Source organism: Sminthopsis crassicaudata, chromosome 1, assembly GCF_048593235.1.
Source record: "Sminthopsis crassicaudata isolate SCR6 chromosome 1, ASM4859323v1, whole genome shotgun sequence".
Taxonomy (NCBI): Eukaryota; Metazoa; Chordata; class Mammalia; order Dasyuromorphia; family Dasyuridae; genus Sminthopsis; species Sminthopsis crassicaudata.
In genome coordinates this window covers 580,834,323-580,859,394 of record NC_133617.1, presented here as the reverse complement: position 1 = coordinate 580,859,394, position 25,072 = coordinate 580,834,323, and the positions used below count along the sequence as shown (strand labels likewise).

At 35.2% G+C, this 25,072-nt stretch overlaps 1 protein-coding gene across 1 annotated transcript in view; it reads left to right on the top strand.

Annotated features, from left to right (window-relative positions):
• ANKRD31 (ankyrin repeat domain 31) overlaps window positions 1-25,072 on the top strand; it is a 327,325-nt gene that overhangs the window by 276,172 nt on the left and 26,081 nt on the right. The window contains 5 exon segments of the mRNA XM_074282287.1: window positions 5,032-5,119; window positions 5,905-5,945; window positions 5,947-6,002; window positions 13,018-14,056; window positions 20,794-20,934. Of these exon segments, the coding sequence (XP_074138388.1) occupies window positions 5,032-5,119; window positions 5,905-5,945; window positions 5,947-6,002; window positions 13,018-14,056; window positions 20,794-20,934 (1,365 nt within the window).

Sequence of the window (25,072 nt, the reverse complement as noted above, 5' to 3'; positions counted from 1 at the left end):
TCCAGAAGGCTTTTTAAAAAGGATTACTCCCAAACCACAGATAATCAGATAATAGTAAGGACTAAGAGAATAACTTGTTCCTTTCACACATAGGTATTCTGCAATACCAATGAATTCTTACCTCTTTTCAGCTATTATCAAGAAGGCCTGATAGAGTAAATTGAATTTGTTACCAAATCTCAGCATACTAGGATTAAAATATAACTTTTTTCTCACTAGTATTTTATTTTTCCAAATATATGTAAATACATAGTTTTCAACATTCATTTTTGTAAGGTTTTGTATTCCAAATTTTTCTCCCTCCTTCCTTTATTTCTCCCCTTCCCAAGACAGCAATCTGTTATAGGTTAAATATGCACAGTCCTTTTAAACATATTTTCATATCTATCATGTTGTACAAGAAAAATTTTTAAGAAAGACACCCATAAAGTATGCCTTGGTGCTGTAATTGGAGGTAGAATGCTAGGCCTAATGGGTGATTGGCATGAAAATAAATGTAATATTGTCAGTCAATAAACATGTGTTAAGTGCCAGGAACTATGCTAACCACTTGGGGTATAAAGAGAGGCAAAAAACAACCTCTTCCTTTAAGGAGCTTGCAAACTAAAGGAGAAGAAAACAAACAAACTTATATGTACAAACAAACTAAATACAAGAAAAATAGAAAATAATTAAAGGAAGGGAAGCCCTAGAATTAAGAAGGATTGAGAAAAGCTGTTCTTATGTTCAGGGAAACATGGATGCACAGCTTAGAAAAGAGAAAGTTAAAACTTTATCTTTGTAAAATTTTAGGTTTTTAAATGATTTTTAAATGTTCAAACATATCTGTGAATATGGAACATTATACATATATATGTGAACATAGAAATAGAAAAATTATAACATGCAAATTTAGATTGATAATAAGAAGATGGACTTATCTCAAAAATGCACACAGAGACCTTGGTGGGCTCTTTCAAGATTGCAATATTCCATAGTCAGGCCTCTGAGCTCTGCAGGCACAGAACTTTGATATATAGCCCATCTAGGGAGGATGTGGTGTTCAGATAGCTTGCTTCTACTACTGTCATTCCCACGAGACTGATTAGAACCAGAAAGCAATTTATTAATTTACAATGAGGGATATATCTTTCTTGTGACTAGATATTTGTGTTCTCTATCAAGGGCATTACTTTCCTGGTGTCTAGTTTCCTGGTGTGAAGTTTTCCATTCCTTAATAGGGCCAAATTTGTAAAGTATGCTCTCTAGCTGGTTAATCATACACAGGCAGGATGCATGTACTTTGGACAGCTACCACAGGCTGAATAGGGGACTCATTTTTGCATATAAGCCAATCAGTGAGGCTTTTTCAAGATAACAAAGTGATATATGGTAGGGCAATGCAATAAAGTTCTGCACTTTTGAGTTCATATGTAGTATGGAGCAATAATTAAAGAAATTAAGAGCATCTAGTTATAATTTTAAGTAGACTTAATTAAATTCTGATACAGTATTATTAACTACTATTTAATTTACATTTCATTTAATTTTGACCTTAAAAGAAACTTTTGCTTTTTTCCACTTAACAGTGATTTTAGTCACTAAAAATACAAGTATCCACTTTCAAAATTTTTGAAGCCTGATTTGTTAAAAATCCTTTAAAATTCATTTTATAATTCCCAAGACTATTTTTCATTAATTACATTTTTACACTGGCTGCTTCCTGATGATATCTAGAGAGAAAGCTTCCTCATATCGGCAGTGTTTCTCCAGATCATACAGTGAAATTGTTGCTTATGAGAAAGTTTGTTGGGGACAACTAATTCCATCTATCATGTGTAGATCTTCATTAGTTATAATTACTAGGATAGCACTTTATATTATTCAGTCCTTTTTAGTCATGTCCTTTATGACACTGTTTGAGGTTTTCTTGGCAAAGCTACTGGAGTAATTTGCCATTTTCTTCTCCACTTCATTTTCCAGATGAGAAAACTGAGGAAGGGAAATAGAAATGATCCAAAAGAATATAGAGATGTTTAAAAATAAGACTATGAAATGAAATGAGAAAGAGAAATGAAAGACTCATTTTCTTTTCAAGAGTTTGAAAAATTAGAACATTACATAACCCTTTTCCCTTCTTCCCTACCTCTATGTTTAATGAGGTTGTTAGCATTAGGTCCAAGAGTCTCCAATACATAATTATAACCCATGTATACAAAAGCTAAAAAGATATCATGTTTTTTGCATGAACTTATGCCTCTGGTAGCAGAATGTGGTCCAGCTGAAAATTTGAGGGAGAAGAAGCCTATCTTCTTCCTAGGATAGCTTTCCTGTCACTAACTCTAGTATGTCGACTTGGAGTGAATCTTTTTGTCACTACTAAATATTGTTTTGTTGTTGTTCAATTGTTTCAGTTGTGTCCAACACAATTTTTTGGCAAAAATATTGAGTGATTTGCCATTTCTTTTTCTAGCTCATTTGACAGATGAGGATTAAGTGACTTGTCCAGAGTAACACAGCTGGGAAGTGTTTTAGGCCAGGTTTGAGCTCATGAAGATGAGTCTTCTACCCACTGGGCCACATCACTGCTAGGTACTGAGTAATAATTTTGAGCACATAGCCATTTGGACTCAGGGATAACAGGAAAATTGGGGAATACAAAAGAAGCGCCTTCCTGGTCATCTTTTCCTTCTCTATGCACAGGATTGTTCTGTGCAGTCATTTGAGGGCTATAGATAAAAAGCTATATTGGATGCCCCAATTTTTGTTGTCTGACCCAAGAATAACGCCTAGTTCCCATAACCAAGGAAGAGTATTAGGAGAGTGGAAGAGGATAGGAATCACTATAAACAGAAAATAAGCCCTTCTCTCTTTGGCCCAATATTTTCTTGCATGCCCCCCTAGATTACTCAGTGTTTGACACTGCTTACTGTCTCCTGACTTAATTTAAACTTCCCTCTCTCAGGATCTTAGAAGAGATCTTAGAGATCCATTTCCCACCATTCCCATTTTATAGATGAGGAAATTGAGGCACAGAGAGGTTTAATGACTTAAGACCAAGCAGTAGGACTGGGATTCAAACCCAAATCCTCTTTCTCCATATTCAGAATGCTTTCCATTATTATTATGTTGCCTTTTTGCATCTTAGTTTTTTATGACTTAGACTTTCACAAATCTTCTGGGTCATTAGAAGTTATAGACCAACCTCTTCATTTGATAGGTAAGGAAATGGATTCAGGGACATGTAGTCCTAGACAACTAGAGAAGTTCTCCTATTGAACTCTCTAACTTTCCTGTAACCCCAAGAGTCCAAATGTCCTTATGCTCAGAGTTTTTGCTATCAAGTAGCATAAGTGAACTGACTTAAAGATTCCTTGAACAATTCTGATTTATTATAAGTCTACCTAGTAATGTTGATGATAGAGAATCTAGGTCTATCTCACTAAAATTTTTAGCTGCACCATATTCTGCTATCATGAGTCTAACTTCTTACAAAAAAAAAAATGGGGTCTTTGGGAAAGTTGGATCGTGCAGTAGAGAGAGTACTAACCTTGAAGTCAGAAGGACCTGAGTTCAAATGTGTCCTCAAACATTTAATACTTACTAATTGTTATGATTCTGGGTAAGTTACTTAACTCCAACTGCCTTGCAAATAAATAAATAAGGCTTTTTAAAAGCTTTTTACATAGGTTATAACTGTGTTTTGGAGACCTCTAAACATCATCCTAATAACCTCATCAAAGGCAAAAATGAGGAAATGTCCAAGGTCAGTAGTAGAACCCATAGTATTCAGAAAAGCTTGGAAGAAACCCCAGCTTCCTATACTCTTGTCACAAACATTTCCCCATTATCCCCCCAAGAAATCTCAACATTTGAATACTGTCTTTGTTGCCAAGCCCAAATAAGTGACTTAAAAGTTGCCAAACTCCAGGAATTGATAAAACAGCTAAGGAGTACTCCCAACTAATGGCAGTAATCTGTTGCATGTTGTTTAGCATGTGTATGCTTTTAATAAGTGTCGTTTAATGAACTTTGAGAGAATTAATTTTTTAAAATCTGTACTTTGATAAAAACAGAATGAATCTTAATATAGACATTCATATTGTGAACATGATTTTTATATTAGGGTTAGGTATTTTTATTGTTGTTCTGAGAACACATCTCCAAAATTATTAAATATTATTTACATCATGTGGGAAGGAATTTAATCTTTACTTTTTTCCTCTACATGTTACTTTTCAGGAAAATATGCCCAGTCCTGATCCATCAACTCCAGTGGTTAACTATTACATCAAATATCAAGTAGTCTCCTCTGTCTGGCATTTAAAGCCTTTTACCACCTGCTTTAACCTACCCTTCCAGATTTATTATGCCAGATTCCATTTTGTACTCTCTATGGTCCAGCCAAATTGGCTTATGTGCTATCCCTTCTACATACCACTCGACAACCTGACTCTTTGTCTTTAAACTCGCTCTGCCCCCATACTTAGAAGGCACTTCTTTCTCTGAATCTCTCAGAACCTCCAGTTCCTTCAGAACTGAGCTCATGGTTCACGTTTTCTGAGTCTTGTCCTGAACCACACAGTTCCTCATGACTTCCCCAAAATTATCTTGATATATGCAAATAGACATACATAATGTGGTATATGTATGTATACACATGTCATGTCTTTGATAAAATGTGAGTTCTATGAAGATGGATATGTTTCATTTTGTCTTGGTATCTCCTGTTTCTAGAATGGCACCTTGCATACACTAGCCCCTTAAAAAGACTTGTTTGTTGATCAAGGGATGTGTCCAATATATAGACTAGATTAAATAGTACATTAAATTATTTTCAAATCATCAAAATCAATTTAACTATATGTAGATATAAACAAATAAAGTAAGGAGGAGTTAAATACTTAGATGACGTGAGGAAACCACCTGGAGCATTTTATAGGCCTTTTTTGTTTTTACATTTTTTTTTAAAGTAGAACTGCTTTCAATTGTCATATAAGAGAAAAACATGCTCTTCTCCATATTTAAATTTATGTTATTTGTATCTGATAGCATGACCCCATCCAAACCATTTTACAAGATATCGGAGAAAAGCAAGAAAGCCTGTTGCTGTTTGAAATAAGAACACCCAAAGATGCTGGTAATTATGAATGAAAATTCATTTTTGGCTAATGTTATAAAATCCAAGATCAGTGCTAGAATGTATTTTTTAAATGTTAATGAGTAGCATGTGCCTCTGAAAGAAAATTTGAAGAATGCTATGTGCCAATGTAAAATAGACTTCTCAAGTCTGATAGTTTGAGTGGGAAAGTGGGGAGAGACTATTAAAGGTGTTATGAATAGTGGCTAAAATTTATTGTCTTAAAATTAGTGATTAAAAGCTGTAGTGTCACATTTAAATATATAGAGATATGCCTAAACATTTGGTAGGAACAGTAATCGGATAGCTGTCAAAGATGACTTTCTAGAGTGGTCCTTCTCAGTCCTGGGCACATGAGTAATTGAAGAGATACTCAGAATCATGATTGTGTATAAGCCAGGTGTAGAGATAGTATACGATGATGACTAGAGAACAGGTTGTATTTCTCTTTGGCTGCTCAACTTCACCTGGTTAAGGTGACGACAAAGACCAAATGAAGAGTGATAGATGCCTATTCACATTGCCTTTCACATTGGCTTTTACATTGTAAACTTTTACTTGATCACTTTCCTCCATAGAGGAAACAACACCAACAGATTGAGCTCTAATCCTTGTTCTTATTTCGGTTATGGCTCAAAATTTTAATGAATAATTGCAAGTTGCTGAGGATTTTAGATATTTTTTCTTAAGATGCTTACACTAGCTCTTTTACCTCAATTCATGATTCAGCTCAAGTTGGATTTTATTAACCCTGAATTGACATTTTATTTTTTGTGGGTTTCTAGACCAATACAGTGAGAAGATGTTACAGATTAAGGATATTATGGGACAATGTGCTTGCCAAACAGAAAAAAGAAAGAGATGATCTTGCTAAAAAATACAGGCAAGGTAAAGAAAATACTTAAGAAAAACATTTTTCAGAGTTTAGAATAATTAGGCATGGCCACCTCATATTAGAGATGTGATAGAATGTAAATACAAAATGATGCATACATTTCCAGACACAAACAATATAAAAATTTGTTTTTTCTTTCAAAAATCAAAGTTTAGAGTATCTAGCACTTGGCCTGGCCTCAGGAAGACCAGAGTCAAAAATGCTAATTTCAGATATTTACTAGATGTGTGACCCTGGAACAGTCACTTCATTTTTGTTTACTTCAGTTTCCTCATCTATAAAATAGGATTAATAATAGCATCTACTTCCCAGATTATAATTATTGCCTTATTTGATCCTCACAACAATTATATATTAGCACATTGCTTGATATACATTAAGAGCTGTATAAATGTGAGCTATTATCACTATTATTCAATAATATTTCCTTACATATATACTATAACTTATTTTGCATTTTCCTGTTGATGAGCATCCACTCAATTTCCAGTTCCTTGCCACTGCAAAAAGAGCTGCTATAAACAGTTTTGTATATGTGGGTCCTTTTCCCTCTGGTATAAACTTCCTAACTTTTTAAATTTAATTTTTTTCAGTTAATAAAAATATGTTTTATTTTCCTTCTACTTTTCTTTTTCTTTCCAATGGATAAAAAGAAAAGAAAAACAGGAGCCTTGTAACAAATATTTACAGTCAAGCAAAACTAATTCTCAAATTTGCCATATCCAAATAGAGAGAGAGATATCTGTGCCCTAAGTACTCTACTTTTCTATCAGAAGGTAAATACTTTACATGAGTTCTCTAGTACCATAATTGGTCACTACGATAGTTCTTAAGTTTTCCTAAGTTATTTTTCTTTGTAATACCATTGTTATTATTTAAGTTTTTTTGTTCTGCTCATTTCAGGCTACATCAGTTCATACAAGGCTTTTCTCTGAAACCATAACTTTCATAATTTCTTATAGCACAATAATTTTAAATTATACTATGCTCATATTTTACAATTTGTCAATCCATTCCCTAATTGATGTTATCCTCTCCATTTTCCTTCTTTGCTACAATAAGAAAGAGCCACTATAAATATTTTTGTAATATGGGATTTCTTTTCCTCTTGCCATGATCTCATGGGTTGTTTAGCATAATTAGCATTTATATAACACTTTAATGTTTGTACAATGTTTTACAAATATTATCACATTTTTATCTTCACAGCCTCCCAGGGGAGTAGGGTGTATTATTATCCTCATTTTGTAGGTGAGGAAACTGAGGCTGAGAAAGGTTAAATGACTTGCCTAGAGTCACACAGATGATATATCTAAAGCCAGATTTGGGCTCAAATCTTCCTGACTCCAGGTCCAAAACTCTATTCACTGTAATATATGATACTAGTTTCCCCCCAACCCTTGCCAATTCTTTCCTCTTTTCTATGTTTTTTTAAAATATAGCATATTATTCTAAATTAATGTTCCAATTTTGTGTCTCATCTCAAAAAGTCTCAGTGTTACCTATAGGATCAGATTTGACTCCTTATATTATTTGTTCCCTAGGTTTCATGCATTTGTACATAGATATCTGAGGTTATGAGTTTTATTTCTAGCTTTTAAAAAAAATTGTCTCCGAAGATTTTCCGATTATCTGTACTGATATTTTTTTCTACTTACATTTTCCTTAGGCTTATTGTTGTACATATATTAGTTAGTGTTTCGCATCCCCTTCATCTTAATCCAAAGTTCTTTTGATTTGATTTTCTGTCCTTGTTAGTTGTACTTCATTTTGGAGCTTGCTATTCCTGTATTTTAAGCCAAAGTTCAGAAATCCAAGTCTTTTTCACAGACATTATCTTCTTAATCAGCTTTTCATTTCCCAAGACTTTCTGTCTCTTCTGAAGTTCTTACCTCAAGAAGCAGAAGTGATGGAAACAGCAACTGTGCTAGTCTCATATATATATATATATATATATATATATATATATATATATATATATATATATATATATATACACATACATACATACACACAGAGTAAAGAAAGCATAATTAGGAAAAATATCCAATTATTATAGCCATGCAAATAAAGTCAGCATGGAAAAACAAAATCCTAGCCAAAGCAATGAGACCCAGCCGTGATAATAACACTATGCTAAAGTAAAGATCACATTCCTCCTTTCTGTTAATAACTGATAAATTATAATAACTGATATTCAGAGGATATACTTTCTAAAGAGGCCTGTTTGAATGTTTTGTTGCAAAGCATGTGTTGCATCAAACTAAAACATATTAATATAACAAGCACAGAAACTCAGTAGGCAATCATCAGGTATCATAACTCATCTCTTCTTCCTCTGACCCTTACTATATGATGTCTTATTTGACAACATCTATGGATCCATGTCATCATTCTTTGTAGACCAAGCTGATTCTTCATTAGAAAAGAACCTAAGTAAGAATCCTAAGCTATAATTATTCATTATAGCTTTCTCTTCTGTATCTTGTTTTTCCAACTCCCAACCACAATGGGGTTCAGATCCTGTTTCTTTTCTGCTTCATTTTGAAGCCCTTCTTCCAGATTAAGGACCAACCCAATGGTCCACAGAAAATCGTGAACAGACAATCTAAAGAATAAACAGTAATTTCTTAAGCCTCTATCCCTTCTTTATTAAGAGAGAAACCAGTCTACATTTTGAACATAGATAGCAATACAGACATACAAACATGGACAAAAAAAAATTGACTATTATTTCCACAAGTATAGAACATAAGTAGAATTCTACAGTTAACGCTATAGAATGTGGATGCTATGATACAATTCCAGTAAAACCTGAAAAGATTTTATAAACAAATGTAAAGTGAAGTCAGCAGAACCAGGAGAACAGCTTATACAATAACCATCATGGTATTGTTATTATATAAAGACAATTTTGAAAGACTTAGGAATTTTCATCAATGAAGTGACAAATCATGATTACATAACCAATAAAGAAAATATGTCAAAGACACCTCCTGACAGAGAGGTAATAGATGTAAAATGCAGAATGAGACAAACCTTTTTGGAAATAGCCAGTGTAAGAATTTGTTTTGCTTAACAATGCATATTTGTTATAAGGGCTATTTTTTCTTTCAGGACAGAAGGAAGTAGAAAGGAGAAAATAAATGGTTGTACTTAAAAAGCACAAAATATAACTTTAAAAGCCTATCTATTTCTCTCTCATGTTCTCCCTTTGATGTATACCCAAATAATCCTGTTAAAGATTTTACAGAAACCAGTAGCAACTGGTATCTTTTCTTTTTAAAATTTTTATTTATTTTTGACATTCTTCTTTTTTTTAATTTTTGAGTTCAAAATTCTATCCCTTCTTAGACTATATTGTAACACATGTAAAATGTATGGGATTGCCTGTCATCGGGGGGAGGGAATAGAGGGAGAGGGGGATAATTTGGAAAAATGAATACAAGGGATAATATTATAAAAAATATATATATAATAAAAAATTTAAAAAAAAATTCTATCCCTTCCTCCTACACCCCCCATACTAATTGAGAAGGCAAACAAAATATCAATTATACATGTGAAATCATAAAAATATTTTTGTTTTAAATATGTTGCAAACAAAATAAAACAAAATGAAGAAAATATTTCAATTTGTGCTCAGAGTTCATATACATTGTGTTAGAGTTCGTATAGGTGGTAGATATCTTCATATAGGAAGTAGGTAACATTTTTCATCATAGGTTCTTTGGAATAACTGACACATTTTCAGTAAACTTTTTAAAGTAATAATACCACCATGATTTTTCCATTCTTTTGATATCAACTTTTTTTGAGATATTGACATAGTTATTTATGATGACAGAAAATTTCTGGCAGATCTGTTTCACTTATTTCTGTTGTTAACTCCCAATTTCATTTATAATTATTTTAGAAATGATTTGACTTAGCTTAAATTTATGCTGATCTTTCTGCAGATTTGTTTTTCCCTCTACTACTTTTTGTTTTTTTGTAAAGCACTACTAACTTAATTTTTCATTGTTCTTTATAAAATTTGTATTTTAAATTAATGTTGACTTTTTCCCCTGTGTTGCTGAAATCTAAGTAGATAGTTGTAGCGTTTTTCTGAGCTATGGTCTAATAACATTAAAATGGAAGTAGAGTTAGTATGGTATGCCTTCTTTTTTTCTTTTTTCTTTTTTCTTTTTTTTTTTTTTTTTTTTTTTTTTTTGCTGAGGCAATTGGGGTTAAGTGACTTGCCCAGGTCATGTGTTAAGGAAGTGTTAAGTGTCTGAGGTCAAATTTGAACTCAGGTCCTTCTGACTTCAGGGTTGGTGCTCTATCCACTGTGCCACCTAGCTGCCCCAGTATGGCTTATTCTTGATGAAGCCATGTATTTTCTTTGAGGTCATCAGAAAAGCCAAAGAAAAAAAAATTGAATAAAGATAAATCCAGTTGTTTTGGTTGAAATGTTTATTTTTCTATTTCCTCTTTAAAATCAATGGTTTGTTTAAATAATTTTGTGGAGTGATTAAAATTTTTTTCATCTTTATCCTTTGTCCTGTTTCAATACTTCACTGGTTATAAGCTGATATTAGATACTAAAAGACTAAGTGAATAGAAAGGAAGAGTCCTAGATTTTCATGCAAGAAGATCTGGGTTTAATCCTGGCTCTGTCTTTTACTATCTGGGTAATAACTTAAGTTGTTAGCCCTCTCCAAACCTTACTTTCATCAGTGATCAAATGAGAAGGATAAACTAGATTTCGATTTTCTATTACAAGTCTAACTTTATGATCCTATAATCTAATGAGCTCTGATGAGTTCCTAGAAGTTAAAAAGGCTTCAAATAAGGATCCAGAAAAAGACTGTCTAGATGTCCAAGGAAGACTCATATGGAGAGGATCATGACCATCAGATAGACATTAGGTGACTATGGCAATTCATGAAACAGATAAAAAGACCAAATGTTCCTCCTCTGGAGAACCCTTTCTTCTTCTAGAATTTTACCACAGTGACAAAAAAAGTTGGCAGAGTACTAAGAATTCCGCAATTTTTTAGCCATCTACAAACATTCAGATGTGCAGAAGATAGAGGATGTAGTCAGAAAGACTTTTCTTTCAGCCTCAAACACTAGCTGTGTAATCCCATACAAATCACTTAATCTTGTTTGCCTCAATTTCTTCATCTGTAAAATGAGGTGGAGAAGAAAAATGGCAAACAAGTATCTCTATCAAGAAAATTCTAAATGCTGTCATGAAGAGTGTGGCATGACTGAAAATAAAAAATTCTAAAGTTGAGTCTCTTAGTTCTTAATGAGTTCATTTTAATTGTGTTCAACAAAAATCTATTAAGTGTATACAGTTATCCTTTCCACAACATAGGACTTAGACTTTAGTGCCCTTGTGATTTGGATAATCTGCATAAAATTTTTTGCCTTCCCTTCATATCAGAGAAGTCTGATTTGTTTTTTATGTGGTGTTAAATAGAGTCACAGGCTCTATTTAATATGCTGGATTTTGTGTGTGTTGTCTGTGTCGCCTGCAAAAATCTCCCAAAATTCCCATTTAATTTCTTATGTCAACTGAAAATAGAGCAAAACCACAGAAGGTAAAGTCACAATGTGAAAGGCATAACTATACTATGTAATGGGTACCAGGAAAGTTTCTGCTCTCAGTGATCTTACATTCTATTGGGAGTAGTGGTGAGGACAATGTAACCTACACACAAATAAATAAATGTAAAATACATTCAAATTTCTTCCCTAATTGGAAAGAGGAGAGAACAAGATAATTTTTGTGAGGGATGGCACTTGAGCCAAGCCTTGAATAGAAATAGATTACAAATATCAAAGATGATAAGAAAGAGCATTATAAGCACAGAAGAATAGTCTGCACAGACATGTTTGTCATGTATGGGAAACAACAAGTGGACCAGTTTGGCAAGCTATATCACAGAGTAGTGAGGAAAAGTAATATGAAATCAGTTTTTATGTGAGTGATAATTGAGAGAGAGGAGGGTCCAGAGCTAACAGACCAGATAATAGGCTATTGCAGCTATCCAAAAGAGGTAACAAGAACATGAATTTGTATATTGGCAATAAGGGCAAGAAGGAAGGGTTGATATGAAAGGTGTTCTGAATGTAGAATTGATAAAATTTGTCAACTGCCTGAACAAGAAGCACAAAAGAGAGGGAGGAGACCAGAATGGCTTTGAGATTGTGAGCCTGAATAACTAGAAGAATAATGTTGTCTTCTAAAGAAATAGGGAAGTTAGGAAGAAATGTGGGATGAGTTGGATGAGTGGGAAAGAAAGATGAGCACTGTTATGAATATGTTGATTTTGAAGAGCAGTGAGAGTACCAGGATCTCCTGTTTTCCTGCAATTGGAACTATTTTTTTTTCTAAAAAGTAGCTAAAATTTTCCTGACTTGATTGATACCTGCCTTTGATGCAGCTTCCCAGTCACTTAAGGATAAAAAATGGCATCACTGTGGAATAGGAACCCCTTCATTTTGTCAGCTTTCTGAAGATCATGTCAGTCACTATATTCAGATATTTTCTATTTGGAAATGAAGGTTATGTCCAGAAAAGCTAAGTGTTACTGTATCTTTGTTGCATATTTGTGCTATGTTAAGGCAAAGTAAGCCTTCTTTTGTTGATTGTTTAATGACTTAAAGGGGCCTTATTTTGTCCCAATGCCAAATATGAACTAAAATAGTATTTATTAGACCCATCTTTGAGACATACCAAGATGTCTAGCAAGTTATGTGACCTTGGGCATGTCACTTAACCTTATTTGTCTTCATTTTCCTCATCTGTAAAATGATTTGGAGAAAGAAATTGCAAACCATTTCAGTAACTATCCAAAAAATTCCAATTGGGCTCATGAAGAGTAAGACATACTTGAAAAAGGACTGAAACTTTAAATTGTAAACAAAAGAGCATTCATTTTGTGTATGGGATGTTATTGTTCTGTTGTTTTTTAAAAATTTGTAATTTTTTTCCTTTTCCTTTCTGTAGGGCTTCGATGGAATCTTTCAAACAGGGAGCACTGAGAGAAAAACTGACAAACTTGGCCACTCGACAAAAGAATCTTTTAATAGTAGCCCAAAAGCAGAAGAAGTTAAGCCAGAAAATACAAAATTACAAGAACACAAGAAACACATCTGGTCTGGGTGCTAGGCAAGAATCAACTGATTTAAGGAATTCCAGTGAAAATGATGAGGGCAGCTACTCTGTTCCTATGGAAAAAGCAACGCAGCCTGAGTTAGTTTCTGTCCCTGTGAGATTCCCTGCCAGTCCCACCAGTGGAAGCAGTCAGAAAACACACTGTACTAGAAGGCAGGAGGATAACCAAAATCTGGGTAGTTGTATGAGTGAGAGACAGGTACATGAGAAAACAGCTGAGAGTGAAAGTTTTTCTTTTAATGAACTAATCACTAACGAAAGATCTGGAGATTATACCTTAGAGAAGACATCAAAAAATTATATCCATGGCATTGAAATGGTTAAACTCTCTCCCCAGTCAGTGACTTCTAGTGCTCAGGCAGAATATTTACAAGAAGAAAATTATACTGCAGTAATTGCAGCCAAAGGAAGCAAATCTCTAAATCCCTCTTCAATAACTGAAACTTTAAATGTTTTAGAGACCACAAGTGCAACTGTCAGAAATAATACCCATCAGCCAAACACTGTTTGTCAGCCAACTTTTACCAGTAGTCTTTTACCAAGAAACACGTCTAAGAAAACAGTTTCTCAAGATCCACCCAGGACAGTATCAGAATCACTTGTACAATCTTTTCTTGCTCATCAAGGAAATGCACATGCAGACAATGTTGCTTTGCTTAGGATGAAACCAAATCACACAGAGTCAAGACCTGTTGGCACACTTGCAGATAACAATCAAATTAATTCCTCCTTAGAATCTTCCAATCAGAATAATAAACAGGAACCTTTACACTTCAGAGCAGAGATGAAAATGAAAAAAACCCAGATCAAAGAATTGATTTCCTTGGGAAGAATTAAGCCAGGAAATGATGTTCTGGAATTCAAAATGCAGGTACTGTCATGGGTTTAAGCTCTAAAACAATGTCAACATTTGAAAATTAATCTAGCCACACATTATCTTTTTCAGGACAGTAGGTTGCTCAGGGTCTATAATTGAATAGATATTCTTGGGTATTTAAATATTCCTACTCATTATTGTGATTTATACCCCTTAGATCAAGTACAAAACTGACCGGTGGAGTACTTTGAGTCTACTAGTTCTGAATGAAATGTATTCAGGAGCATCATTTACGTGGCTATTATTTTCTCTTCTTAGAATGAGGAATTGCAACAATAAATAGCATTTATATATTATTTTTAAAGTTTATAATGGGCTTGATCTTCTTGCAACTACCAGAGATAGATAGTATTTTTACAAATGAGGAAACTGAAGCCTGTAAAGTGTGACTTGTCCATGGTTACATAGTGAGTACAGAATCAAAACCAGTTGGTACACAGTATATAGTATTCAAGAGAGGATTTAAACAGAAGTTTTCCTGACTCCAAATCCAGCACACACTCATCCATTCTCTGCAAGTATTTCTCACTCCCCTGGGTTTATCTGTGTGTCTACAGCTGGCTGGAACAGTGACTAGAGCTCTGGGTCTAGACCTAGTTCAGATCTAGATTCAGATAGTTGTTAGCTATGTGAGCCTCAGCAAATCACTTAACCTTTTTTCTGCCTCATTTTTCCAGTCATGTCTGACTCTTCATGACCCTGGGATGATTTACCATTTCCTTTTCCAGCTCATTTGACAGATGAGGAAACTAAGGCAAACAGGATAAAGTGATTCACTCAGGGTCACACATCTAAGAAATGTCCGAGGCCAGCTTTGAACTCAGGGAGATGAGTCTTCTTGACTGTAGATCTGGCACATTGAGCCACCTAGCTGCCTAATTTTTGCCTCAGTTTCTTCAAATATAAAATGAGAAATAATAGTACCCAACTCTCAAGGATGTTGTAAGGATAAAATGAGATAACATTTATAAAATACTTAGCACAGTGCCTGGCATGTAGCAGGCACTTATACTCAGTGCTTAATAAGTTCTTCTTCTTTCCCTTTTCTCCTCTTACCAGAAAAGAAGGGAAAAAAGCCTTTTTCCTTTTTATCTTTGCCCTCTGCATTCCCAGAGTACTTAATGTTGAATATTATTATATTGTATTGCTACTTATCTTTTCATATTTATATCTTGTCATCCAACTACCTTGTAGGCTCTTTCAAAGCAGTGACCTCATATATTTTCCATTGACTGCTCTAATAATTAACATGTTAGGAATTTAAATAATGGTTTTGATTCCTTTGTACAGACAGACTTCTGACTAGCTCTGATGGAAAACTTGAGTCACTATTACAAAAAACCTTATAGATTCATAGACTGTAAACTAGAAAGGTCTTTCCCAGGTCTTTGAACCCACTTCCCTTATTTTAGGGGGAGGGATTGATTCCTAGAATATTTAAGGGCTTATTCAAAGTCACAAAAGCAGTAGAGGATTGGGTTTCATTGCTTCAGAAAGCCCTAAAAGTACAGGTAGCTTTTCAGCAATCACCATACTCAATAAGTATTGATTAAGTGCCAACTAGATGCCAAAATTGTGCTAAGGCAAAACTAAGTTTCTGTCTCGTATGCTTGACAGTATACTGACAATATACAATATGTTGAGATTGTGAAATCATAGATCCATTGGTACCTTCTAGAATTGTCTTTGGCCATACCTCCCTTCATGGGGCTCCAAAACAGAACTGTTCATTTATTTTATAGGAGAAGGGATTCCAGTGAAGCATAAACACATTTAGATTATCTTTGATCATAGAGATTTGGAAACTACCAATTTACTACTAAGTAGTATCATAGAGGCCTGGGAAAGTTAATGCATCTTCCAAAAGTATCTCATTTAAAACCAAAGAGTAATTTGGATTTTGGAAGCATCTGTGAATACAATATTTTGTTTACATGTAAATACAAAACTAGGTTAAGGAAAGAAAAGGCTTCTTTTAGCTATATGGCCAAAAGATTTACTCTCTTCCAACATTCAAATTTGGGGAGCTTTCTTCTGAATTCACTATAGTCTTGGTTGTAGAAATGCTCCCTCAGAAATGGGATTCACTAGGTTAATGTCTCCTATATTTTATGTGCCAGGCTTTGGGTGTGTGACATATGTAGCTTTACATTAAAAAAAAAACTAAATCTCTTATAGAACTTGAATTATCAGAACATAAGGTTCTGTATTTATAAAATGGAAGAGATTGAACTGGATTACCCTTAGCATTCCCTCCAATTTTTAAATACTATGGAACATGTAGCTATCCATGGTGACATAATAGGGGCTCCTCATTTGAAGAAGATTTATAACTATAAGATCATATTCTGTAAGGGTGGGACTTAGAGCTGGCAGGTACTTCAGAGGGTATCTGGTCTACAATTCTTTCTTTTTCACACAGGCACAGGTAGTTCAACTGACTTGCCAGGATCATTCAGGTAGCAAAAATCAGAGATGAGAACTTGGATCTTTTGATTCTAGAGCCTGTGTTCTTTTTCACTTTCATCACACTCAGTAGAAATGGAAAATAGAGCAAGTATGTGGAATTCATTTACCTGGGACAAAAAATATTTGGAGAAGTAAGAAGTATCACAGGAAGTCATCCAGTGAGTAAGCAATTAAATGCCAATTATGTGCCAGCACTGTGCTGAACACAAGGGATACAAAAAAAAGATAAAAAATAAAAGAGTCTTTTTCCTCTAAGAGTTTACATAGTAACAGAAGAGACAACACACAATTATGTAGAACATGCTATTTAAAAGATAAATAAATAATGAGAGAAAAGGCACTAGAATTAAGAAGGATTGGGAAAAACTTTCTGTAGAAGATGAAATTTTAGTTGGGACTTTTGAAGGAAACTAGGAGATAGAAATGAGAAAAGAAAGACTTCCAGGCATGGAGGAGAGCCAATCAATAAACATTTATTAAGTATCTACTGTGTGCCAGGCATTGTATTAAATGCTGTATTGCTGTATTGTATTAAGGAGGGAAAGACAGTCCCTATCCTCAAGGAACTGATTAATCTAAAGAGAAAGACAACATACAAATGTGTGTGTGTGTAAAAATATGACAAGCTATATACCATATATGTAGGAAATAACAAAGAGAAAATGTTACAATTAAAGGGGGCTAAAAATTCCTCTAATAAAAGATGAGATTTTAGTTACTACTTAAGGAAACCAAAGTCATAAGGAACCACTAGAAAAAACCCTGGAAGGTCTTATTAGTGAAACAGCCAGTAGGCCAATGTCTCTGCACAGCAGAATTGTCACTATTTAGAATGATGTAAGATAAGAAAATTGGGAAAATGGAGGGGGGGAATGTTAGATTTTGAAGAGCTTTGAAAGTCAAGTAGAGGATTTTTTTATTTGTCCCTTGAAGGGGATAGCCTTTGTAGTTTATTGAATATGGGGGTAACATGACTAGACCTTTATTTTAGGGAAAAAAATCACTTTAGTGGCTAAATGGAGGATGCTTTGGAATGGGGAGAGATTTGAGGCAGACAGACCCACCAGCAGGTTCAGGCAATAGTCTGGGCATGAAGTGATGAGGGCTTGCACCAGGGTGTGGCAGCCTCAGAGAGAGAAGAGGCAGTATTCCAGACATTTTGCAAAGAGATTGGGAGAAGACTGGCTGTGGGAAGTTAGATAAGGGAGGAATCCAGGATGACCGAGGTTGTGAGCCTGAGGGACTGGGAGAATGGCGTTAGCCTCTACAGTAACAGGGAACATGGGAGGAATGAGGAGTTCAGGGGAAAGATGAGTTCTGTTTTGGACATTTTGAGTTTAAAACTTCTATGGGTCATTCAGTTTAAAATGTATGAAAGGTAGTTGGGGGGTGTAAGATTGGAGATGTGGCAGAGTTTGAGGTAAGATGGGTAGATTCAAGAACCATCAGCATAGAGATGGTAATTAAATCCATGGGCCATGATGAGATCACCAAGTGAAATAGTGTAGAGGGAGAAGAGAAGAGGACCCAGGACAACTGAGGGACACCTGCAATTAAAGGATGTGATGTGGAGGAAAATTCAGCAAATGAGACAGAGAAGGAGTAGTTAGGGAGGAGCACCACAGGAGAGAGTTGGAATGGAGGAGCCCAGGAAGCTCAGAAACACAGAAGATAATCTGACCAAAGGAACAGTTGTAGTCAGAGAGGGGGCAGCCTCTCCCCCTAGAGCCTTGTCTGGGCCTTGTTCTAAAGACTAAAGGGAAGGGAGTCCTGGGAGAGAGGAACCCAAGAGATAATAATGACCTAGGACTGGTCATACCACATGTTAGCCCAAGTACCATGGGGTACCTGGTGAGGTAAAGTTCAGAGAGTGTAGTCCCCTCTCACAATGAGGACAGACACTCCTTCTGTCAAGCACTTTTGGGCAAAACTCTGTTCATTCCAGGCTAATTAAAAGTCTGCACAGGAAGGTTGGTCTCAGTGTCATATGGCCAACATTTCCCATGTACCCAAAAATATGGTAAATGTAACAAATTACACGTTTTATCTTAGCATTACATTTTCTGCTCTTGATTCCTTAAGTCTGGATTTCATCTCCCAGCATATTCCTTGAATTTGTTTGTATGTATGATTTTGTCCTGGTTTCTTCTTTGGGCATTATAGTCCAAACAATGATCTAGAAGAGGAAACCTTGCTATCAATCTTAGTTTCTGCTTTAGGCATTACTTCTGTGTGGCCCTTTTAGTTGCAAGAGCTGTATCCCAGGCCAGTGACTTTTGTTTGCTTATACTAGGATTTTCCCCAAAATTTTTGCCAGAATATACTGGCTGAAATATTTCCTGTAGCTTCTATAACCTGGAAAGGATCATAGAATCATAGATTTAGAGCCAGAAAGAACACTAGGATTACCTAATCCAACTCACTTGCTTTACAAATAAGGAGAGTGGATTCTAAGAACAGCAGTAGAGGCTAGATTTGAGCCCAGTTTCTCTTACTCCAAATCTATAGATCTTTTCACTGTACCAAGACTTCAGTCATAACTTCAGTCAGTGCCACGAACCCAAGCAATCTCAGTCCCTTCTGAGGAGTATCTCAGGTGGCCAAGTGAGGCCATTGTGAAGACTAATAACCACAACTAACTGTGCTATCTAACAACTTGTCCACTAGAAAGGATTAAAAATCTGCATTTTGAGTAAGCTCAGTATCTATCTTCTGCCTAGGATGTATGCCAAGCCTCACTAGAATGAATAGAAAAGCAATCTGACACCCAACAGAAAACAGTTTTTGATGTCAAGATTCTTTTTCCCCTTGTCACACTTTTCTGTGGTACCATTGCCATGTCACATTTTGTTAGCTGCTTCAAGAGCTGGAGAACAGTATATTCTTTTTTAGATGTGACACTTCTGTACTTTTTGTTACAAATAGCAATTTTAAAAAATCATTTTCAAAAGAGGGTCTGAGAGCCAAAAAGTGGAGGCTCAAATCCCTCTTCTGATACTTATTGACTGTGTAACCTTAGGCAAAGTTACTTGGCTTCCCAGTGCCCCAGACAACTGGTAATGTGTGGTTGAGTTAAAAAAAAAAAAAAAAAAAAGCAAGCCATGTCTCTGCAGTCAGAGAACCAGAATCTAAATCCCACTTCTGATGCATACTATTTGTAGACTAAAAACTTAATCTCTCTGACCCTCAGTTTTCTCATCTGTAAAATGAAGAAGTTTGACTAGATGGGTGTTTGATTTCCTTTCCAGCTCTAGATCTATGGTTCAATGACATAATTGACTAAGCATCTATATTAGTAGAGAGAGTTTCCTTCTCAGAAGTTCTAATTTCCAGTGAAATCAGGTATGAATATATACACAAAAGATATTTTTGTAATTCAGTTTTGTTTCCCATATGCTTTGCCTTTGTGTGTTAGCATTTTTAGGTTTTGACAATTCTCATTGGAAGTGACTTTTGTTTACCTTGATAGCTTCCTATCTATTGCTTCAGTCAATAAGTATTTATTTAGCACCTGCTATGTGTTAACTGGAGATACAAAGAAAGGTACAAAACAGTCCCTGCCCTCAAGGAAATCATTGTCTAACTAGAAAGATGACAAGTAAACAAGTAGGTAACTTAACTTTGGTCTTATTATTATTTTAAGAGATTTGTGAAGTTAGACCTGGATAAAGACTAGGTTTTAGGCCAAAAATAGGGGAAGCAATAAAGGAGACAACCTAGGAAAAATAGGAATTACCTGTAACAGGGACTTAATACTAAATGGTCGTGAAATCTTGATAGTGAAGTGGATAGAGCACTGAGTTTGGATCAGGAAAATTCATCTTCTCTAGTTCAAATCTGACCTCAGACTCTTATTAGCAGTGTCACCCTGGTCAAGTCCCTTAACCTTATTTGCCTCAGTTTCTTCATCTGTCATATGAGCTAAAGAAGAAAATGGCAAACTACCCCAATATCTTTGCCAAGAAAATCCCAAATGGTGTTGGACTTAACTGAAAATGATTAAACAAGAAAACTAAATGACAGCTTGTCATCCTTCCTAATTTGAGGTAAATTCTGTTACGGTCTTAAAATCAACTTATAGAATCAGCATGCTAATTATGACATTTGTAAATTTTCTAAATTTCATCAAATTAACTTTAGTAATTCAATTTTTAGTTTAAATTATCTACTGTAACTTGAATCTTGTTGAGATTTTCTTAATGCTGCTTATACTTCAAGGAAATCACTTTAATCTCTTCTCTTTTTCAAAATTTTCATTTTAGGATGCCACCTACAAAGCCAGTATCTTACAAAATGGTAAAATCAAAGCAAAAAATGGTGAGATTTATCAAAACCCAATCACCTGGATCAAGGCACTTTTAGGAAGTAACATTTCTGTGACCTGGAAGTATGTATGGAATAAGGTGGGTTTATAGATCATCCTGTATTCCCCTAAATTTAATATTAATTAGAAAAAAATGATCTCTTAATGAAGATAGGATTTTTCTCTATAATAGCAGGTTTCTCTCAAAAGTTGAATGGAGATGCCAATAGATCTGGAAGTTGGATTGGGTAGTCTAACTGAGTTAGTCTGTAACATAGATCTTGGATAGGCATTGCAATGGATAAAGACCTTGATCCAAATGAAAAATTACATTTCAGAAATTGCTATCACTTTTAATGATCTCAAACTATTTCTTGACCTCTAAACATATATGTAAACAAAACAAAATAACACACCAGTCTGGAATTCCATATGACTCTGAATCATAGGAAATCATGATTTTTAGATCTTAGGAAAATCAAAATTGTGCATGACCTAAGGAACAGTGGATTGTAAGTGGGTCTAAATTAGTTTCATTAGCTTCCCAAGGATGCTATGTGGAGTAAAGTAGCATAAAAGAAATCATTGAGGACATACTAGAAAAAGAAATGAGCTAGTCATATAAGAATAATTAAAATATTATACTAAACTAGTACAAAATATTAAAAGGCTGAGAGGGAGATCTTCAGCATGTTGGTAATGTCCTCTATGCAGGCGTTATGGAAGGACACAGAAAAAAGATACCTCAGAATATAGGTCTGGGTTCTTAAAGTCCAGAGGGAAGGAAGCACCTACACTGAAGAGAACATCCCTCAAAGTACTGATGGAATATGGAGTATGGGGAAGCTGGGAGAGTGAACAGAGCAGGGTGAAAGAAAAGAGTTCAATTTGACATATGAGTTGGCTGTCAATGGGACATTGAGGTGGTAATGACAATTGATGTTTTAGGACTGGCACTCAGGAGAATGGTTAGGGCTAGATTTTTAGACTTGGGAGTCTATTTTCCTGAATTACAGCTGAATCCTTGGGATCACCAAAGGAGAGAGTCTTGAGAGAAGAGTAGAGCCTTAGGGGAAGCCCATGCTTCATAGAAGGGAAATGGTTCTGGCAAAGGACTCTAAGAGGAATGATCAAACATGTAGGAAGAGAACCAGGTGATAGCAAGAATGAATATTCAAAAGAAGTGTGTGATTTAACCACAATTCTTCAGAGAGATCAGGTAGGATGAAGACCAAAGAAAGAGATATCAGCATCAATCATTGATACCTAGCACATTTTCTCTTGTCAGGAAAGAACCTGTAATAAGGGGAAAAGTTGGGGAGGGGCTTTTCAACATTATACAAGGAGGTAGAAGAACAAAGACAAAATTAAATATTCCCTGTCCCCAAGGAGTTTACATTCTCCTGGGATGGATGGGGAATAGCATATCATAAATTAAAAACATATAATATATATATATAGATAGATATAGATAGATAGATAGGTAGATAGATAGATAGATAGATATTGAGGGGGGAGAAGAAAGCTAACTACTAGGGGAATCGAGAAAAACCATTGACAATTGAGCTCACTCTTGAATGGAACAAAGTGAATACTTTAATAGAAGGTAGAGGTAAAAGGAAAAAGACCAAGGAAGATAGGCCACATAGAAGGGAGATGGAAAGCCATACATGGGAAACCACTCTGGCTGTTTAATATAAAGCATGGGAAGGGGAGGAGTTTCAAAGCAATTTGGAAAGAACCATACTGTGAAGAGCTTTTTAAAGGCCAAAACGAAGTTATATTTTACTTTGGAGGCAATTAGGAATCAGTAAAGATTTACATGCAGGAGAGTGACATGGTCAGATCTTGGTTTGAGTAGTTTCTGCTTGATAGCTATGTGGAACATGGACTGGAGAAAGGAATAATGGAGGCAGAGAGACTGATTAGGAGGCTGTTGAAATAAAAATAATTGAGCTGAGGTGAAGGGAAAGGTGGCCACATGAGTGGGAAGAAAAGGAAAGATGGGAGACATGGCATAGAGATAGAACCAACAAGAAGTGGCAACAGATTGGTACGGGGGCAGGGGAAAGAAAAAAGTTGAGCATAACTCTGAGGAAGTAAAATTGGATGAATAAAAGGATGGGGACACCCTTGCTGTGGGCAGCTTGGTGGGACAGTAGATAGATTGCTGGGCCTGGAGTTAGGAAAATCTGAATTCAAATTTGACTTCTGACACTCTCTACTGTGTGATCCTAGACAAGTCACTTAAATTGTTTGCCTCAGTTTCCTGATTTGTAAACTGAGCTAAAGAAGGAAATGGCAAACCACTCCAGTATCTTTGTCAAGAAGACTCCCAATGGAGTCCTGAAAAGTCATACTGAAATGACTGAACATCATTGACAAAAAATGCAGAAGTTAGAGGCAGAGTGGCATTTATTCAATTATTCAACAAACAATGAGACAAACCTCACAATTTTGCCTTAGACCAGCCCCTCAAGTGCAAAATATTTATTCCTTTACATTCCTTTCTAAATGTTTTTTTGCAAATACTGTGTCACCTGAGAAATATTTCCAGTCTCAGAAAAAAATAAAATAAAATAAATCTGTTTTTGTTTCTAAATGAATTCCTGAAAGAAAATCCATAAATTCTATTTGAGGTTTTACTTTGAAATGTATGAGATGTAAATAAAAGCAAACACCATTCCCTTCCCTCTCTTCTTCATTCCTAAATATGGAAAACTTGTAGGATTTGCTTTCTGCAGTTTGAAGTGGTCATGACTTATGCTTGATTCATATGTTCAGAGATTCCTATAATTGGTTTGAGGGGCCTGATGACAATTAATTTTCCATAAGTTTGATAACTTGTTAAACAAAAAAGGAATGGGTAAATTAAAAGGTTGCATTTAACTAGCTCACTCTAATTTAAGTCTTAATGAACCTGTATTAGGGAAACAACTGTTTTGCTTTCTCTATCTCTTTAAAATTTAAAGGACTCAAAGATTCATACATTACTTTAAAATTTTATGCATATTAGAGTGTAAGAAATAGTGAAATCTTTACTGCTAGTAAATATTAGCACATTATATATAAAATACATATTATATATATTATATATTAATATAAATATAAATCCATAATACTGATTTATATGACACTCTTTCTGCAAATCACTTTAGAAAAACATTCATTGATGAATCAGTTCTCATCTTTCCTTGGAAATCATTTTAGTGGCTGCTAGCCAAGCAGCTCTCTGTATTTGGAGATAAGGGATAAGGAAAGAAGGAGTACAGAGATGCCTTGGCATAAAAGGTTTCCTACCATCTCCTTTTTTGTCTCAGAAGATAACTAGTTTGATCTTCATTATACAGAAGGAAATTTAGTTAAAGCTGAGGGGACTAGTGTGTATGGAATGAAGAACTGAATGCTGGACTGCCCAAGATTACACTGTGGCAGAGAAGGGTTTGAGTCCAGCCCCTCTGATTCCTGCTCCAGTTTTTTTCCTATGTCATTCAGAAGCTCTTGTAGAGGCTGCCCTAATTCCAAAACAACCCTACAGTTTATGCTTTCAGTGATACTGGGAAAGTAGCAGGATCTTTGGGAGACAAGATAACTGCCCTGCAGAAAGGCACTAGTGATAAAGTAGATGGAGCTCCAGACATGGAGTCAGGAAGACTCCTCTTCCTGAGTTCAAATTTAGCCTCAGACACTCACTGTGTGATCCTGAGCAAGTCACTTAACCTTGTTTACCTCAGTTTCCTCATCTACGTAATGAGCTAGAAAGAAGAAAATGGCAAAAACCACCCCACTATTTTTGCTAAAAAAAAAAAAACAAAACAAAACCCAAATGGGATCACAAAGAGTCTCATCCTACTGAATAACAACAATAATATACACAAGAAGAGAAACTGGCTTTGTACTGAGTGGGCATTTAACAAATGTTTGTTAAATTGTCTCAAATTGACTAGAGCAAAAGCATACCCAGCTGTTGTCCATGGATTTTCTCACCACTACCACTCCACCAAACAAACCTGACCTCATCTTAACATAATGTTAAGAAAATCAGAAGCCCTGAGCCACTACTGGCTTTTCCTCATGATCAAGCAAATAAGAGCTGCGAAAGAGCAGGTGTAGAGTGCAAAATGTGAACCCAGCCTTCAGCTTTTCCTGTGTTCCTTCCGTCATGTGGCAAATGCATGGGCCAGAGCTTCAGCTAGATTCAGACTGTTTATACAATACATGTTTTAGAGACTGAGTCA